Source organism: Convolutriloba macropyga, chromosome 1, assembly GCF_964194025.1.
Source record: "Convolutriloba macropyga chromosome 1, txConMacr16.3, whole genome shotgun sequence".
Classification (NCBI taxonomy): domain Eukaryota; kingdom Metazoa; phylum Xenacoelomorpha; order Acoela; family Convolutidae; genus Convolutriloba; species Convolutriloba macropyga.
Window position 1 is genome coordinate 27,259,456 of NC_134468.1, and position 20,839 is coordinate 27,280,294.

General features: G+C 36.6%; 1 protein-coding gene across 1 annotated transcript in view; it reads left to right on the plus strand.

The window, feature by feature from the left end:
• The first annotated feature begins 823 nt into the window (after positions 1–823).
• Positions 824–20,839, plus strand: part of LOC142337436 (uncharacterized) — a 40,029-nt gene continuing 20,013 nt past the window's right edge. Inside the window, exons 1-4 of the mRNA XM_075386664.1 lie at positions 824–1,057; positions 8,893–9,467; positions 9,546–9,658; positions 10,124–10,259. Of these exons, the coding sequence (XP_075242779.1) occupies positions 863–1,057; positions 8,893–9,467; positions 9,546–9,658; positions 10,124–10,259 (1,019 nt within the window). The 5' untranslated portion in view covers positions 824–862. The remainder of the gene's footprint in view (positions 1,058–8,892; positions 9,468–9,545; positions 9,659–10,123; positions 10,260–20,839) is intronic.

Consider the following 20,839-nt stretch of genomic DNA (forward strand, 5'->3'; position numbering starts at 1 on the left):
TCAATTTTGATCGACTTTTCTAGCCAATCACGGGCGGCTTATTCAAGTAGAGTCTTGACACCGTAACGTTTTCAGGCCAGAAATCAGGAAACTCAACTTTCTCCTCACGCGCACGTGTTAAAATGACAAAAGTCAACGGAATTCGAATTCTGGCTAAGTACTGACTTCTGGCATTTTGACTCCTGGCACTGCAGACTTTCGGCATTTTAAAATGTGCTCGTGAGTGATTTAACAAATATTGCAGAGAGGTTCGGACGGTGGTGGGGGCAACATTCTAACTTGGGATAAAAGGGGGACTAAAAGACGTGGCCGCTAGGGGCCTAAACTAATTAGTCAAACATGTGGAGAACATTCACACCAAATAATTGACTAAGAAAAATATTTAGGATAGCTAAAAACGTAGGGAAACAATCAAGCAGATGCGGAAAACTCTCGCCTAATGCTTGATAACAAATATGGAATCTGAGATAATTCTCGTATAAATTTTTCCGCCGGAATCTGAAATTCCCGGTAACTGGGGCTGCCGAAACAAAGTCCGGCCTCTGATACCACAGTAAATAACAAACATCAAGAGCTGAAACAATTAAATAGCCTCCCGGGTGCACTTGGAGACTATTTAATAAGTTTATCACAACAATTAGGCTGAATATTCAGAATAGCTAGTTTTTTGTGGATTTAGTCTGCAATCTAAACGTTTGCTTTTGTTAACGAGGAGTGTATGTTCTTAGTTTCTCTTAGATTGAGAGGGACGCCGATCCAACCAATGTGGACCCAGTAATAGGGATGGTTTGTTTTTATCATATAACCTACCGAGACTCTCAATAACTAGTATCATTTTCATTTGACAATTTTCAGAAATATTATGCCCGCTACAAAAAGAAAGGCTAGTTCAAAGTCTCCGCGGTCAAAGAAATCTAAAGATGACACAGAGCCAGATATGGCCACTGTAGAGGATGTGGAAGTAAAGACTGAACACAAAAATGGAAATCATTCTGAAGCCAATGGATCAAACGACATTACAGATGGGAATTTGGCTGAGAACGCAGACACAAATCAGGTTGGGAATTTTTTCTGTAGGTGTCTTAAGAATATAGTAAACATCAAAAGTAAGTGAGCATCAATCATTTTGAGCAGCAAATTTTCAATTTTGACAAAGTACCTTGATTTCTGGTCATTTTTGAAACGAATCTTGTACCATTGTTCTCTTACGATGGTGGGCTTCTTAGTTTGAGGCTAGTGTTGGAGATTCCCTGTATTCCCGGTGATTCCCTGTGTTGGCAATTCCCTGTTGGAGAAACATTGGAAGTGGCCTCAGATCCAGGAGTCGCAGTTTGTCGTCCTATTTGGCTTGTTTGTTTCCAGTTATCCATTTCAGGGTTGTTTTCTGGAAGCACCTCAGTTGTAGGTCTGCCTGCGATGGTGAAACGACGAACCCCCATAGAGAAAGACAGGCAGGATCAGTGACTTGTCAAGGCAAAGTTTAACATTTATTTTCTCTAAAAGTGTTGCATTCCTTCTGATGAAATACAAAACTGTTAGCTTTCCTCAGCGGTTCTTCTAAATGATTTCTCCAGCATATGTCACTTGACACCTGGACGCCAAGGTCTTTCACTCTACTGCAGTTTTTCCCCATCAACTTGAAGCCTTGATCTTTTCCTGTGAAGGTAACTTTGCTGCACGTATGCATGGCTAGCTCCATTTTGTTTATTTTGATCCAGTTAACTATCGAATTTGTTTGAAATTATCAGCAAAAAGTGTTAGATCGGAAAACGTCAGAACATCCAGCAATTCAATAATGAAGGCAGAGATAAGCCCTTGCCGCACATCACTGCTAAGGTCCAGAGCCCTAGAGATTCTGTTGTCCTCTCATGAACTGCTTCCGGTTTTCTATGTAGTTGATCTAGGCAGCAAACAACACGGACGCTAGTAGTTTTGTTTTTTGCTTGTAGTTTTGTTTTTATAGCTGCGAAGCTTTAAGCTGAGCGGAGCTATTTTGCAGTGCACTTGGTTTGTTTCGTCGTCTGATGCTCTTTCGTTTTACATTTGTTCTTCCAATTTGTTTACATCAAAATGTGTTGAGATTTGCGTTGTTTTACGCTGTTGAGCGGGAAGCAAGTAAACGAATGGTCCGAAGAACTAATGAAGGTACTCGATTTAACATTCATTGAAATATTGTTTGACGCTATAACATGGTCAAGAATCCCACCACTTCTGTCTATTCTAGGTCTAGTTGTTTGTTTAGTGAATCAAAAGTTTTTGAATCGTCAGGTCTTGTCCTGTTATGTTTTTTTGTTTCGTCGTCTGACGCTCTTTCGTTTTACATTTGTTCACACAGCAACGGCGTTTGCGCGCGTGACGTCATTTCTCATTCTCTTTAACAAAAGTTTTTTGCGTGATTAGATTTTGATCACAAGTGACTTACCTCACTCAATAAAATGACTTTTGCACTTTAAAACTTAAGTTTAATTTGTAATTGTTTACGGTCAAAGGAACTCATATGTGCAGTAAAGGTCCCTAATAAGAGGCTTCTGTGAGATGAATTTTAACGAACTTTTTTAATTTATCGCTGAATGTTTTTTACCGGCTTTCTGAGTGGCGTCAATTTTTTTTTCAATTTAGGTCTGTATCGTTTCTATCTCGATTATACGGCACGCAGGTCTATTCTTTCGCAGCTATTCCGGCAATCTGCCGGCTATGTTTTTTTTTAATTGTTTTTTATTTTAATTGTTGTAGAAACAAATTTATTCGATGCTATATTGAAATGTAATCCTCAGAAATTGATACCACAGAGTTTTGTAGAGCCTGAAAATGCGTTTGAAGTCCAAAATTGGCACATTTCTTGATTTTTTGTTAATTTTCGGCTTTTTATTAATTTCTTTATTTTGGATCTTTCAGCCGTCTTTTTGTCAAAAATCAGTTAATATGGCAGCTTCCTTTTGATAATTCTTATACTCAACGCCTCTTTCTACCTCGATGTAAATTTGTTTTTTATAAAATTGTACATTTACTACTCCGATTTTGTTAATTTGTTTCCATTTTTTTCAGTTTTTTTTGTATTTTGATTTTAATTACTAGAAGTGGTCTTTTTGTGCAACACGAGGGACTTTAATGTTGTTTAAATAAAATTCAATCTTTTTTGGGATTAATTTTTCGGAAAAAAACAGTTAAATTTTTTTTTCATAAATGAAGTCAAAAAAATTTTTTTGACCATTTTTTTGCGAATATTTCAATGTTTGTTTGAATTCTTTTTCTGTAGTGTATAGGAAGATGGATCTTTGTCTCGGATGACTCCTTGTCTTTTCTATTTCTCGAATGCTGTACAATGAAATCTATTCGTTTTTCTTAATTTTAATTTGATTTTTCTCTTTCAAGAATCAAGAATGTCTTTTTGTTACGATGTTCCTTACATTGTGTTTATAATCTTTACATTCTAGTTTGTATCATTCTAGCTTTGTCCTGGCACCCACATTTCAATTCCTTTGATTGATTTTTTTGGTTATTAAAAATTGATTGTTTGCGGCTTTGTCTTAGATTTTCATTTCTTTGGTTTGCAATTCGTTTCATTCACAATAAGGCAGTACTGAGAGTTTGCTAGAAAGCCGTTTACACAATGTTTACTTATTACTATTTTTTGCAATTATCTTCCGGCCTTGGTATTGTTTTTAAACAATTTTTGCCTTCTGAATTTTATTCTGTTGCTTATGTCTTTTCTATTAATTCAATTTTTGAAAGAGTAGGAAGTAATGTCTAGAATTTATACAACAATGAAGAAGTGTATGTTGTGTTTGTCTTAGTTGCAGTGATAAGATATTTTATTGTAGGGGTTTTCTGATTCGTAAATTTGTGCATTCTTCGAAAAATTTAATTGAGTTTCTAAGATTAATATCTGCCCTTTCGCGATCTTTTTGAGATTACAATCATGAAGTATTTGAGGGCAATTGATAGCTCTGTCAGCTTCTTTCAGCCTATCAGTATTTTGACCATCCTATTTATTTCGGATTTTTATAACGTTAACAAACGTTTTCAAAAATAAAAATATTTGCTGCATTTTGTTTCTCTTGGTGACAGTGGTTTAAATTTCACCTATTTTTAGAACAGACCTGAGGAGATAACGATCTAATGATATAATACAAAACGTAATAGCATCAGCTGCAATTACGGTTTTTTGTGAAGTTTTGACGCTTCGAGTCGCTTCCGGAATTTCAACTGCAGTGCGTGCGTGACCTCATTTTTCGCTCTTGTTCATTTGTGTGATTAAATTTTTGGTCATTCTTGACTTACCTCGCAATTCAAAGAGACAAGGTCAATTGGTTTTGTGTCACTCTAAATGGATGTTATTAGAGAGCAGCTAATAGAGGCAGCAAAACTTATACAGATTTTTAATCAAAATATAACACAGCAGCCTTCAATGAAAGGACGAATTGTTTGGTCTCTTTACTGTTTTTTGAGACTGCAGATCTACGAAGCTATTGCGGCTATTTTCTGGCAATCTGCCTGCTATGTTGTTACAAAACTATGTTGTTTTTGTAAAGTAACTGCTGAAGTGTTTGTAGAGTGGCCGCTAGATGCACTTTTCCAAAACCTCAATGTCATGGAACTGGTTTACTTTTTACTCCAATTCTGTGGCATTTCTTTTAGATAGGTGTCACTGCTGCATCTTTCCAACAGTCGGGGATCTTTAGCAGCCTTTTAATTTTTTTCAGTAGTTTTGAAGAAAGCTAACACTTCGCGAAGTCTTCTGGGTGGTCATGTGTACTAAAGCTGTTAAAAAAGATAACGTTGACATCGCTATTTCTCACCTAATTTCTGTGATTTATTAAATAGCAAATTTGTTTGCTGTTCAATTAGCAGTATTTCAGTTAACTGTTTGACGAATGGGTTTAGAGCTGAAAAGCCTTTGAGCTCTGGGGATTTTGGAGATCCGATTTATGGATCGGTGAGATCGAGATTCAATACAAAACTAAAGCAGCTCACCCAAGACCCAAATTACCAATTGCTTAAGTATTACGTTATTTTTTGTTCTTAAGTTACTGATTACGGTGGACTTTTATAAATAATGACTTCTAATCTGGGTGGGCGCAGTGGTGGCTCCCAATCCGATTCTTTTGAGGATGTTAGCGAGACCAAATGTGTAAAACCCAGTTGTTATCCTAGGAGTGAAGACAAATTGAATAAAGATTGTATTTTACTGGAATGCGTTAGTCAGCTTCAACACAAGACAAATTTGATTATATTTTTATCACTATCAATGAGATCTGCGACAGTATTTAAACTGTTGGCCCAGTCAAACATGATTGGTCTAGCGTTGTGAAAATTTATCTGAGAATAAGTTTGACAATAATGCGAAAAGAACTTGTCTTTTCAATAAATACTTTTGAAAACAACTTACAATCCAAGCAGAGTGATAAAAATGCAATTCAGCAGTCTTTAGAAAAATATCTGCCCCTGTGAAAGATATTCTGGATGTTTGACTGGGTGGCAGTACAGACTCTTCAAACAATCGAAGCTTCGCCCTCTTGGGGAAACTTCGAAGAACGAATTGGTGGTAGGGTATTTTTGAGTTGCATGTACCAAAACTTCAGTGGAAGAAGGCTCTCGAAAAGAAGTTTTTGTATGTTAGATACAAACTCATTGAGTCTGGTTTCGAAAGGAAAAATTTATGTATTCGCAATCTGATGTTATTCTACTTGGCTAAGGAGATCAAAATAAAGGAGGCGCATGAAGATATTGTATTGCAACTTCGAGCCTTACCTGCTCCTACTCCCAAGTGTAATTGACTACTATACCACTCTTACTGTTCTCTTAATTTTTCGTAAAATATCTGCTATTGAAAAGCGCACTAAGTTGGCGAACTTATGCATCGATAACCATGTAGATGTCTTTCTGACCGAGACCTGACTTGATGATTCTATACATGACAGCACCTTCTCCCTATTCAACCGTTTCAATGTTTCGTCCCGAAATGACAGATCTTGCTCCTATGCTTCTCAATCTGTTTGTTATTTGTTGAACTCTCAAATAGCAAACGCTTCAATATGTTTTTTCTCATCCAATTTAAACGAGAAGCATTTTGATTTCTTTTGTTTCGACTGGGCCTTTTCTATTCCTGGAAGATTTTCATGCATCTGTTATTTCAATGAAATTACAAGGCCTCATGTGGTACCAAAACAGCGAGGTATAAGTCGTGTGACGGTTTACTGGACAACTGCTTAGCAACGGTCCTGCTGTTTTTGCATCCCCCTTTCATTTTTACGTTTCTATTTTCCTTTCAATGGAAAACTTTGCTTTTTTTTCATCCTATTCATAAAAGGCAAGAAAAAATTTGAGAATTATCGCCCTGTTAATTTGTTTCCTAATATTTCCCTTATTTTTCAGAGGCTACTTTTTGAATTTTTTCATCAGAATGCGAGACACCACTTTCCCAAACAGTTTGGCTTCCAATACAGAAAAAGCCTGATTACCCAATTGATAGATTATATAGACACTATTTGCTGAAAGTTTATGGTTATTATTGTCTTTATACCGTCTATCTCTCTGAATGTATTCGACAATTTTCCTCATACTATTTTCATTCATTAACTAGAATGTATGGGTTTGATGACACGTTTTTGTCCCTGTTTTTTTCTTACGTAATTGATTTTTCCCAAAGGATTCATATCGCTGATGTTTTTTCAGAATCCCTACAGTTCTCAGTGGAGTTCCTCGGGTTTCTGTTCTCGTCCCTCTCCTTTTCCTAATTTTTTGAATGATTTACCTATTTTTTTAGACTGTCCTCATTATCTTTTTGCCGATCTGAAAATGTTGTTTGAGTCCTTGAGTTTTAATGAAGATCTAGCTGGACTACAGCGTTGGGATCTTGATAATGGGATAATAGTTAAAAGCCTGAAAATGAAGTCTATTGTGTTTACATGTTTTGTGAACCCGGCTTTAATTCTTTGGTATTTTATATTGGAACGGTTGGCTCGTATAACGACCTATATACAATAATTGATAAGAAACTCCAATGGTCATGCTGAAATCAAGTTTGTGTCTTATAGACCAGCTTTTTTGTCTCAGGAGTTTAATTTCGTTCAATACTGATAGAAGTGTCAAGTATAGTTTATTTCGTTACGTTTTAGCGATTTGATTGTATGGAAGTCAAGTATAGCACGCTGATGCTTCATTGATGAAGATTAACAGTATTCAAACACGTTGCTTTAGATGGACATTTGGCAACAGATTTATTGCGAGTTACTTTGGAAGAATATTTTTTTACCCATATGTTTTAACCTTCAAGTACTGGACCTCATATTTTTATCCAACTATTTGTTGGAAAGTACGAGACGGATGTTTGGAAGTTTATTAAAGTAACCCCCAAAATTGGCTTATTTATGTCGATATTTCACTTGCTCTTCACCTTTACTCCCGAGAAATATATAAATTTATGACTATTGTATCCAGAAAGTAAGTATGTTTTTTTGAGAAGTAACAGAGCATTTGAAGCCAAATATATCCCTTTCTGTTTTTGGCTGGAAATGAACAGCTCAGGGAAGCTGACTGAATGATGCACTGGAAAATGAATGAGACTGATCATCAAAAATGGACACTAATCAATTCCAAACGAAGCTTGCAACAGATTGTTAACTAGGAGTCGTTGAAAAAGAAAGAATTGAGTCTAATCATAACAACAAGTGTTACCTGGAACGAGAACACTTCCAACAGATTATAAAAGCCATGTCTGTTCTCCATGACCTGAAACGAAAGCCGCCACCGAACTCAAGTAACAGCAAAATTAGCTGCACAATATAGGGTATGTCATGACGATTGCTGTCTAGGTCTCCGTAGTATCAGATCACAGCAAAAGTAACCTCAAAGATTTAGAGAATAGGAGTACAACATGGATCCTCGCACTAAACGTTGACTACACGAATGAGCTGAAGTTACTACCTTTATTACTTTTTATTGAAATGCACAATTTTCTGTTACTTATCGCAATAGTGGAAGGAAGATATGTCATAAACCCTACCCTGCATCTCCCTGAAATTCAAACATCATCATACTCATAGCTCAACCTTTTAACCGAGTCACCAGAAAGGTTCCAAGAACTCTCGCTCCCTCTCTATGGCGTGTCCGAATTAGATCTGACAAAATTCTACTGGGAGTATTTTGAAAAAACATGAAATCATCAAAACTTGTGCACTAGGAAATTAAACTTTCTATGCGACAACTGTAATCGATCTGGAAACCTACATTTTACTCCGATCAATTAAAGGTGAAATTCACCAAGAAAATTTGTCTTAAAGACAATTACTTCTACTATTCCTCGACAAATCTAAAAGCTTAAAAATTTAATTATACATAGCAATTTGCTGTTTTAAAGTCTGCAAAAAATTTCTCTTAATCTTGGAGTTTCATATCAATAGACGATTAGAGCTTGAATGGTTCTTATTGCCAGGAAAAATTACAAGCATTTTCTGGGAGTAAATCCAGTTGGATTTTCAGTATTGCTAATTTTTATGCTAGTCATTTGCGCTCTATAGTTTTTTAGCGAACAGTGTTTAATTTTTAATTTCAAAAAACACTCAAGCCTTGATTTTGACGAAGTCTTCTCACGGAAGTAACTGTGATGTTTCTGTCAAATTTATGCCTCTGCGAACTTTGATATTTGACGGTTTGGAACTTAATGTATGAACGCATATGTTGACTCTACTTGTTTATGCTCAGCATGTAGTTAACAATACATAAACGTTATCGATAGTAGATCGGATGTATAATAGTCAGGGACTTTTCGTATTAAGGAATGTTTGCAAGGAACAAGGGAGTTCGCATTTGCTTACATGGTATACAGTTTTTTTTAAATGTGATTGAGAAACGGAGGCATAACAAACACGTTTTGAATTCTCTACGTTTTAGTTGAAGGAAGAACCTTCATCTATTCCCCCAGAAGTGGCTGTTAATAGTTCGACAGAGCCTGTAGTTGAGGCCTCAGCAGCAATGGCAGCTCCCGTGAGCTATCAAGCAGAAGCGAGTGTATCAGTTCCCACATACAGCACTGAAACTGCTAACAGCTATGGTCTGGATGGTACACCAACAACCACATACAATGCACAGGCTGTGCCAGCAAATTACAACCCTGTAAGCAATGCAATGTATGCCAGCTATGATATGCAGTACAATGTAACATACCAGAACCCGTTGACTTTCGGAGCCCCCGTTGCGATGGTGCAACCGACCACTCAGCAGATCGTTGGAAATCCTGGCGAGGACTTCTCCCAACCCCCGCCCCCACCGCCACCACCTGCCGATCCGGAACCAAAGCCAGAGTTACCCCAAACTGAGATCTCAATAACAATTGAAGAAGACCACAAAATATACGTTGCACCAAAAAGACGAACATTGTTGTTGAATGAAGGTCTTCTGGGCGACATCAAACAGGCACTCAAAGATAGCGACATCACCATTTTAGATGTACAGTGTCTACGCAGAAAGTAAGAGGCAAACACCGAAAACATTTTCAGTAAGAGTGGAGATGTTTTGATGTTCGTGATGTTTTGACTTTGTTTTAGTCACGCGTTTCTGAAAGTCAGTTCTGACGCTGATGTTGAGAAGGCCTGTTCAACATTTGATGACAAACTGATAAGTGGAATTACATGGGCAGTTAAACGCAGAATTGGAAGAGGTTGGTCTTATTTCGCCACACTTCGTCAGTCTCTTAATTGCTCTCAATTGGAAGCAGGATTTTGATGCTAACAATTTATCAATGGATTATTTAAAAAAATAACTTGACTAGCTGAAGCTGGTGGACACTATTAAGGGGTTTCATAATTTTGACATTTGCCAAATTTTATACTTTTAGTTTGGATTAATTTTGTTTCAAGAACTGGCATTAGGAGTTAAAGAAGAGTTTCTTTTTTGCTTTTAGGTTCATATGCAAAGACGTTAAACACCGAAGATGTTCATGAATTTGGTGTTTTTCTCAAGTACAAACTGGCTTTTGTCATTTTCTTTTCTGGTTCAACAGTTTTTAATTTTTTCACCTTGCAACTGGCAATAATGCATAGTTACCTTGGTCTAGTTTCACAGCATTTGTAAAATTGATAATTGTAAAATGTTATATAACCCTAATGTGTACTGCTTTGTCTAGCTGAGTTGCACATGGTGTCTTTCAAACCGAGCAATCCTCTCTTCCGAATCGACGATGACATGTCACAGGAGATAATGAAGCACGTGAAGGGCTGTGGATACCATGTCCTGCGACATTATTTAACCAGAGATTCCAAGTAAGTCTCCAACCCCGATCTTCTTGCTCAGATGGTACCAGTACCCTATTGCAGTTCTCTCTCAAGTTTCTAAATGTTATAGTTGCCTTAGAATTTAGACTTAATTGTTCCTGAACGCAGTTCATAGCAATTATTGTAACAGTGTGTCTTTTTTATGCAAATTTTTCGCTTGACAATTTTGCGCTTTTCTTCTAGAATATTCTTTGACTTCTCATGTGACTTTTTCACGCTTTCGTTCATCATTTTTGAGTGACCTCTAGTGCTCAGAAGTAAAGCTTGTTGCTAATATAAAATCGGCTGCAGCATAGGAGAATTAAGTGACTCGCGCAGTGGATAGTGCGGGTGGTCATGGATCGGGAGGTCAGTGGTTCGAATCCCGCTGGGGTCGAGGATTTTTGCACCCATAAAGAAAAATTGCTCTATACTAAAAATCATGATTTAAATTGCCTCGCCTGTCGTTCAAGAGCAATTCTTCCGACATTTGTCGGTTTATGTTTAATGTCCGCGAAGCGAAAGCTGTATTTTTATTGGTGTCAGTTTAGTTCTTATACAATCCATCAGACTTGGATTGTGTTGTGGCGCTGCCTTTTTACGACTCAAAGAGGAGTTAATTGTGATCAGATTTTAGGACTAGAAGAGGAGTTATGGCGATCTACTTTTTTCCATTCTGAAAAAGTGGTTCGGAAACAGTATGGAAAAGTTTGTCGCTCGTAAAAATTAATTGCTTCTTTTGCTGAACAAAATTGAGCAGAAGAGAGATAATTGTGGTATTTTCGTTCATACCGGTTTCCGGAAGGTTGCGAGAAAAGTACGTGTAAAAAAATTTTGCGCTAAGCGACCGAAATTTTTTTGATAACGTACGGCTTTTTTGAAGCATTTTTAATAGCCGCGAAGCGATAGCGGCTGTTATTGGGGACATAGTGGTTTTTTGTAATCCAAAGAATTGTTTTTTAAGATCTTTTCACACCTTTTTTTCATGACTTTGAGCTTTCAAAACTGGATAAACATGTAAAGCTCAGCGGGCATCAAGTTTTATTAGTGTCCCGTAGCCGCATTTAGTAGTCCATCAAGTGCTTAGTGGTGAAGCTATCGGGAAGGCCGTGATTCAAGTGTAAAAGGTCATTTTTAGAAGTTTTTGAGCCCAAAATATTGCAATTTTTCGCATTTTCTGAATCATTTTTGGATTTTTGTTGGAGCAGTCTAAAACAGGTTTGTGAAAGTTGATAAGTTTCTTTTGCAAGACGTAATTATTTTTTATGGTCATTTTAAGAGCTATATGTTTTGGCACTCCAAACATAAACTCGTAAATTTATACTAGTTTTTACAATTTCAAGTTTTTGAAACTTTTGTCCTTTTCCAGCCCTAGGTACCCTCGAGCTTTTTTAGCCCCAGGTGTCAAGGGCTAAATTTTTTTTGATAAATTTGCTATTTTCAAGTTTTGCTAAAATATTTGTCTTTTGTTTATTTTGCCTCAGCTGCCAGGCAACTTTGATAGTATGTTACTGCATGGCTGCTAGGGCAATGGAAAGGTTTTCAACTTTTTAATATCCTGATTTTTGGCAATTATTTGGATAAAATTTTGAGTTTTTAAAAAAATTTTCTGAAATTTGTTATCAAGTGACAAATTTATCGATCTCTACGAGACTGTGAAACTATTTACTTTGAAGATCATAATATCACGAATTTTATAAAGATGTTAAAATTTGCAATTGTTTTTATTAATTGCTCTCAAACGAAGTTTGTAGCAATTATATAAGTCATGTCGGTCTTTTTTTATGCGATTTTTCGCCTGACCGATTTTTCGTCTGACTCTTTTGACTTTTCGTCCTACAAAACGGGATAAACAGGTAGCGCCCAGCGGGCCTTAAGTGCTCTTAGAGCCTTTCAGCTCTGTTTCAGCTCAAACTGTTTTGGAGGCTTAAACTTATACTTATGGTGTGAAGGGCGGTTCTTAGTGGTTGAAGACACCCCCACTGTTGACCCCCCCTATTGCCCCCCCACCCGTGTTGCCCCCCAATCTGCCCCCGGTGCACAACCCCCCCCCCCCCTCCGTGGCTAGCTACTGACGAACAACCGCTTGCTAAAAACGCAAATTTATATTTTTTGCAATTTTTTTCAAGCTTTTTGAAAATTTTTGACATTTTTTGAATTTTATCGGCCCTAGGTGTCAAAGAACCTTCTCTAGGGTTTGATAATAGGTTACTGCATTGTTTCTAGTGGTAATGGAATGGTTTAAACATTTTAACATCACGAATTTTAGCAATTTTTAGACAAAACGTGCAATTTTTTCAAATTTTTTGACATCTTTTTTCTTTATACAGGATAGTCTCTTGGGACAATGAATTGGTTCCTAAGATATTAATATCTTGCGTAATGTCATCATGTTCTTCGCGTAATGTCATCATCTCTTATCAATTAGTTATAGTTGAAATGTTTTTATCGTAACTGATCTAACAGGCACCTTTTAGGAAACCATTGTTGATTGCTCTCAAAAGCAATTTGTAGCAAATTTTTGTATTAACCCTGTTTGTCTTTTATGCAATTTTTCGCCTGGCCGATTTTTCGTCCGACCCATTTGACTTACGTCTTCAGAAACGGGATAAAGATGTAGTGCCCTGAGGTCACTAAACCGTGGCTAGCTGTTGACGAAGCCAACCGCTCGCCGGTCGTTTGAGAGCAATTCGCCCGACGTTAGTCGGTTATGTTGTAAGATTTTGTGGCATCGTTCTTACCCACTCAATATTTCGATTATAGGTTCAAAATTAGAAAAGCTGGTTCACCAATAGTCTACCTGACATTAAAGGCAATCTGAGAAAGTGCAGTTGAATGACTGTTTCACAAACTTTCTTCCGCTGCAATGATACTAGTCAATAGTTTACGTTGAGTTACCAACTCGACGAGCTTGAGTGCTAGGTAGCGTTATAATGTAAAAGCGATGTCATTGTTAATTTCTCTCGAAGTTCTTAGTAATTATTTTAAACGTATTGATCTTTTTATGCGAATTTTTCGCTTGACCGTTTTTGCGTTTTTCTTCGAGAACATTCTTTGACTTCTCAAGTGACTTTTCACGCTTTCGTTCTTCATTTTTGAATGATCTCTATTGTTCTTACTACGAAGTAAAACCTTTTGCTAAAATAAAATCGATTGCAGAATTGGAACAATCAGTGACTGATAGCTGAGTTTCTGGTTAGGGATCGGGAGGTCAATGATTCGAATCCTGACGTGGTCAACTGTTTTTTTGCACCCATTAAAAAACTATCTAGTCTACAGCCCCTGAATTAAATTGCCTCGCCTGTCGTTCGAGAGCAATTCTTCCAACATTAGTTGGTTTATGTTTAAATTTTTTGAAACTTCTGACATTTTCTAAGTTTAATGATCTTTGGTGGCCGACAAAAGTTTGTTCTAAGTGTAGTTGTCTATTAAATGACTGGGGGGTCAATGTCTATCTTTTCCGCTTTTCTTCTAGAACATTCTTTGACTTCTCAAGTGACTTTCACGCTTTCGTTCATCATTTTTGAGTGATCTCTAGTGCTCCAAAGTAAAGCTTGTTGCTACTATTAAATCGGCTGCAGTATAGGAGAATTAAGTGACTCGCGCAGTGGATAGTGCGGGTGGTCATGGATCGAGAGGTCAGTGGTTCGAATCCCGCTGGGGTCTGAAATTTTTTACCCATAAAGAAAAATTGCTCTATACTAAAGACCATGAATTAAATTGCCTCGCCTGTCGTTCAAGAGCAATTCTTCCGACATTTGTCGGTTTATGTTTAATGTCCGCGAAGCGAAAGCTGTATTTTTATTGGTTTCAGTTTAGTTCTTATGCAATCCATCAGACTTGGATTGTGTTGTGCCGCTGCCTTTTTACGACTCAAAGAGGAGTTAATTGTGATCAGATGTGATCAGAGTTTAGGACTAGAAGAGGAGTTATGGCGATCTACTTTTTGCCATTCAAGTGGTTCTGAAACAGGATGGAAAAGTTTATGTCGCTCGTAAAAATTATTTGCTTCTTTTGCTAAACAAAATTGAGCAGAAGAGAAAATTGTGGTATTTTCGTTCATACCGGTTTTCGGAAGGTTGCGAGAAAAGTACGTGTGAAAAAAATTTTGCTCTCATCGATCGAAATTTTTTTGCTAACGTACTGCTTTTTTGAAGCATTTTTAATAGCCGCGAAGCGATAGCGGCTATTATTGGGGACATCGTGGTTTTTTGTAATCCAAAGAATTGTTTTTTAAGATCTTTTCACACCTTTTTTCATGACTTTGAGCTTTCAAAACTGGATAAACATGTAAAGCTCAGCGGGCATCAAGTTTTTTATTAGTGTCCCGTAGCCGCATTTAGTAGTCCATCAAGTGGTTAGTGGTGAAGCTATCGGAAAGGCCGTGATTCAAGTGTAAAAGGTCATTTTTAGAAGTTTTTGAGCACAAAATATTGCAATTTTTCGCATTTTTTTAAATCATCTTTGGATTTTTGTTGGAGCAGTCTAAAACTGAGGTTTGTGAAAGTTGATAAATTTCTTTTGCAAGACGTAATTATTTTTTATGGTCATTTTAAGGGCTATATGTTTTGGCACTCCAATCATAAACTCGTAAATTTATACTAGTTTTTACAATTTCAAGTTTTTGAAACTTTTGTCCTTTTTCAGCCCTAGGTACCCTCGAGCTTTTTTAGCCCCAGGTGTCAAGGGCTAAATTTTTTTTGATAAGTTTGCTATTTTCAAGTTTTGCAAAAATATTTGTCTTTTGTTTATTTTGCCTCAGCTGCCAGGCAACTTTGCTAGTATGTTACTGCATGGCTGCTAGGGCAATGGAAAGGTTTTCAACTTTTTAATATCCTGATTTTTGGCAATTTTTTTGATAAAATTTTGAGTTTTTAAAAAAATTTCTGAAATTTGTTATCAAGTTAAATTTATCGATCTCTACGAGACTGTGAAACTATTTACTTTGAAGATCATAATACCACGAATTTTACAAAGATGTTAAAATTTGCCATTGTTTTTAATTGCTCTCAAACGAAGTTTGTAGCAATTATATTAGTCATGTCGGTCTTTTTTATGCGATTTTTCGCCTGACCGATTTTTCGTCTGACTCTTTTGACTTTTCGTCCTCTAAATTGGGATAAACAGGTAGCGCCCAGCGGGTCTTAAGTGCTCTTAAAGCCTTTCAGCTCTGTTTCAGCTCAAACTGTTTTGGAGACTTATACTTATACTTATGGTGTGAAGGGCGGTTCTTAGTGGTTGGAGACACCCCCACTGTTGACCCCCCCTATTGCCCCCCCCACCCGTGTTGCCCCCCAATCTGCCCCCGGTGCACAACCCCCCTCCGTGGCTAGCTACTGACGAACAACCGCTTGCTAAAAACGCAAATTTATATTTTTTGCAATTTTTTTCAAGCTTTTTGAAAATTTTTTGACATTTTTTGAATTTTATCGGCCCTAGGTGTCAAAGAACCTTCTCTAGGGTTTGATAATAGGTTACTGCATTGTTTCTAGTGTTAATGGAAAGGTTTAAACATTTTAACATCACGAATTTTAGCAATTTTTAGACAAAACGTGCAATTTTAGATTTGTTGACATCTTTTTTCTTTTTACAGGATAGTCTCTTGGGACAATGAATTGGTTCTTAAGATATTAATATCTTGCGTAATGTCATCATATTCTTTGCGTAATGTCATCATCTCTGATCCTCATTATCAATTAGTTATAGTTGAAATGTTTTTATCGTAACTGATCTAACAGGCACTTTTTAGGAAACCATTGTTGATTGCTCTCAAAAGCAATTCGTAGCAAATTTATTAACCCTGTTTGTCTTTTATGCAATTTTTCGCTTGGCCGATTTTTCGTCTGACCCATTTGACTTACGTCTTCAGAAACGGGATAAAGATGTAGTGCCCTGAACCGTGGCTAGCTGTTGACGAAGCCAACCGCTCGCCGGTCGTTTGAGAGCAATTCGCCCGACGTTAGTCGGTTATGTTCTAAGATTTTGTGGCATCTTACCCACTCAATATTTTGATTATAGGTTCAATATTAGAAAAGCTGGTTTACCAATAGTCTACCTGACGTTAAAGGCAATCTGAGAAAGTGCAGTTGAATGACTGTTTCACAAACTTTCTTCCGCTGCAATGATACTAGTCAATAGTATACTTTGAGTTACCAACTCGAGTGCTATATAGCGTTATAATGTAAAAGCGATGTCATTGTTAATTTCTCGAAGTTCATAATAATTGTTTTAAACGTGTTGATCTTTTTATGCGAATTTTTCGCTTGACCGTTTTTGCTTTTTTCTTCTAGAACATTCTTTGACTTCTCAAGTGACTTCTCACGCTTTCGTTCTTCATTTTTGAGTGATCTCTATTGTTCTCACTACGAAGTAAAGCTTTTTGCGAAAATAAAATTGATTGCAGAATTGGAACAATCAGAGACTGATAGCTGAGTTTCTGGTTAGGGATCGGGAGGTCAATGATTCGAATCCTGACGTGGTCAACTGTTTTTTGCACCCATTGAAAAATTATCTAGTCTACAGCCCCTGAATTAAATTGCCTCACCTGTCGTTCGAGAGCAATTCTTCCAACATTAGTTGGTTTATGTTTAAATTTTTTGAAACTTCTGACATTTTCTAAGATTAATGATCTTTGGTGGCCGACAAAAGTTTGTTCTTAATGTAGTTGTTTATTAAATGACTGGGGCGTCAATATGTCTATCTTTTGCGCTTTTCTTCTAGAACATTCTTTGACTTCTCAAGTGACTTTCACGCTTTCGTTCATCATTTTTGAGTGATCTCTAGTGCTCCGAAGTAAAGCTTGTTGCTACTATAAAATCGGCTGCAGCATAGGAGAATTAAGTGACTCGCGCAGTGGATAGTGCGGGTGGTCATGGATCGGGAGGTCAGTGGTTCGAATCCCGCTAGGGTCTAGGAATTTTTTACCCATAAAGAAAAATTGCTCTATACTAAAAACCATGAATTAAATTGCCTCGCCTGTCGTTCAAGAGCAATTCTCCCGACATTTGTCGGTTTATGTTTAATGTCCGCGAAGCGAAAGCTGTATTTTTATTGGTGTCAGTTTAGTTCTTATACAATCGATCAGACTTGGGTTGTGTTGTGGCGCTGCCTTTTTACGACTCAAAGAGGAGTTAATTGTGATCAGATTTTAGGACTAGAAGAGGAGTTATGGCGATCTACTTTTTTCCATTCTGAAAAAGTGGTTCTGGAACAGGATGGAAAAGTTTATGTCGCTCGTAAAAATTAATTGCTTCTTTTACTGAACAAAATTGAGCAGAAGAGAGAAAATTGTGGTATTTTCGTTCATACCGGTTTTCGGAAGGTTGCAAGAAAAGTACGTGTGAAAAAATTTTGCGCTAAGCGACCGAAATTTTTTTGATAACGTACGGCTGTTTTGAAGCATTTTTAATAGCCGCGAAGCAATAGCGGCTATTATTGGGGACATCGTGATTTTTTGTAATCCAAAGAATTGTTTTTCAAGATCTTTTCTCACCTTTTTTTCATGACTTTGAGCTTTCAAAACTGGATAAACATGTAAAGCTCAGCGGGCATTAAGTTTTATTATTGTCCCGTAGCCGCATTTAGTAGTCCATCAAGTGCTTAGTGGTGAAGCTATCGGGAAGGCCGTGATTCAAGTGTAAAAGGTCATTTTTAGAAGTTTTTGAGCCCAAAATATTGCAATTTTTCGCATTTTTTGAATCATTTTTGGATTTTTGTTGGAGCAGTCTAAAACTGAGGTTTGTGAAAGTTGATAAATTTCTTTTGCAAGACGTAATTTTTTTTATGGTCATTTTAAGAGCTATATGTTTTGGCACTCCAATCTTAAACTCATAAATTTATACTAATTTTTACAATTTCAAGTTTTTGAAACTTTTGTCCTTTTTCAGCCCTAGGTACCCTCGAGCTTTTTTAGCCCCAGGTGTCAAGGGCTAAATTTTTTTGATAAATTTGCTGTTTTCAAGTTTTGCTAAATTATTTGTCTTTTGTTTTTGCCTCAGCTGCCAGGCAACTTTGATAGTATGTTACTGCATGGTTGCTAGGGCAATGGTAAGGTTTTCAGCTTTTTAATATTCTGATTTTTGGCAATTTTTTTGATAAATTTTTGAGTTTTTAAAAAAATTTTCTGAAATTTGTTATCAAGTGACAAATTTATCGATCTCTACGAGACTGTGAAACTATTTACTTTGAAGATCATAATATCACGAATTTTACAAAGATGTTGTTACAATTTGCAATTGTTTTTAATTGCTCTCAAACGAAGTTTGTAGCAATTATATTAGTCATGTCGTTCTTTTTTTATGCGATTTTTCGCCTGACCGATTTTTTGTCTGACTCTTTTGTTTTTTCGTCCTCTAAAACGGGATAAACAGATAGCGCCCAGCGGGCCTTAAGTGCTCTTAGAGCCTTTCTGCTCTGTTTCAGCTCAAACTGTTTTGGAGACTTATACTTATACTTATGGTGTGAAGGGCGGTTCTTAGTGGTTGTAGACACCCCCACGGTTGACCCCCCCCCCACCCCCTATTGCCCCACCACCCCCCGTCTTGCCCCCAATCTGTCCCGAGTGAACAACCCCCCTCCCCTCCGTGGCTAGCTATTGACGATCAACCGCTTGCTAAAAACGCAAATTTCTATTTTTTGCAATTTTTTTCAAGCTTTTTGAAAATTTTTGACATTTTTTGAATTTTATCGGCCCTAGGTGTCAAAGAACCTTCTCAAGGGTTTGATAATAGGTTACTGCATTGTTTCTAGTGGTAATGGAATGGTTTCAACATTTTAACAATAAGGGGCCAGAAAACATCCTAAGGGATTTGATAATAAGTTACTGACAAATTTTTAATGGCAATGGAATAGTTTTTCAACTTTTTAATGCCGCAAATTTTAACAATTTTTCGATAAAACTTGCTTTTTTCAAGTTTTTTCTAAATTTTTTGTAGTTTTTCAGATTTTTTCAGCCTCAAGAGGCAAGGAACTTCCTCTAGGGTTTGAAAATAGGTTACTGAAAAATTTTTAGATTAAATGGAATGTCTTGCAAGATTTTAACATCACGAATTCTAGCATATTGTTTATATTTTTAGCCATTTCCATTTTTTTGACATTTATTCTCATTTTTCAAATTTTTTGAACCTCAAAGGTCCGAAAGCCTCCGTTAGGGTTTGATAATAAGTTAACTGGAAATTTTTTGTCGGCTAAGGATTAATTTTAATTTTTTTAATATCACAATTTATAGCAATTTTTTTAAAACTTTCAATTTTCAAGGTTTTTAAAGTTTTTTGTCATTTCTAAGGTTTCTCTGGCCTCAAGGGCCACGGAGCTTCCTCTTGGGTTTGATATTATATTACTGCATAGTTTAGAGATGTAATGGAATGTTCTTCAAAATTTTAATATCACGAATTTAAGCTATTTTTTAAAATATTTGCAATTTTTCATGTTATCGATTTTTTTCCGGCATCAGAGGCCCTCGAACCTCCTCCTAGGTTTAATAATAAGCTGCTGCATAGTTTCTAAAATAAATGTGATGCTGATCAGCTTTTTTATGACTCCAGTTTTAGTAATTTTTGGATAAAATTTAAACTTTCAAGTTTTAGGAAAATTTGTATGTTCCAAGTGTATGAATCTTTATGAGCCTGTTAAACTATTTCTGGCTTGAAACAGAGAAACAGGATAATCTCTTGGGACAGTGAATAAATATCTTGCGTAATGTCATCATCTTTTTTGCGTAATGTCATCATCTCTGATCCTCATTATCAATTAGTTATAGTTGAAATGTTTTTTATCGTAACTGATCTAACCGGCACCTTTTAGGAAACAATTGTTGATTGCTCTCCAAAGCAATTTGTAGCAAATTTATTAACCCTGTTTGTCTTTCATGCAATTTTTCGCTTGGCCGATTTTTCTTCTGACCCATTTGACTTACGTCTTCAGAAACGGGATAAAGATGTAGTGCCCTGAGGTTACTAAACCGTGGCTAGCTGTTGACGTAGCCAACCGCTCACCGGTCGTTTGAGAGCAATTCGCCCGACGTTAGTCGGTTATGCTGTAAGGTTTTGTGGCATCTTACCCACTCAATATTTCGATTATAGTTTCAATATTAGAAAAGCTGGTTTACCAATAGTCTACCTGACATTAAAGGCAATCTGAGAAAGTGCTGTTGAATGACTGTTTCACAAATTTTCTTCCGCTGCAATGATACTAGTCAATAGTTTACGTTGAGTTACCAACTCGACGAGCTTGAGTGCTAGTTAGCGTTATAATGTAAAAGCGATGTCATTGTTAATTTCTCGAAGTTCATAGTAATTGTTTTAAACGTGTTGATCTTTTTATGCGAATTTTTTGCTTGACCGTTTTTGCGTTTTTCTTCTAGAACATTCTTTGACTTCTCAAGTGACTTTTCACGCTTTCGTTTTTCATTTTTGATTGATCTCTATTGTTCTTACTATGAAGTAAAGCTTTTTGCTAAAATAAAATCGATTGCAGAATTGGAACAATCAGAGACTGATTGCTGAGTTTCTGGTTAGGGATCGGGAAGTCAATGATTCGAATCCTGACCTGGTCAACTGTTTTTCGCACCCATTAAAAAATTATCTAGTCTA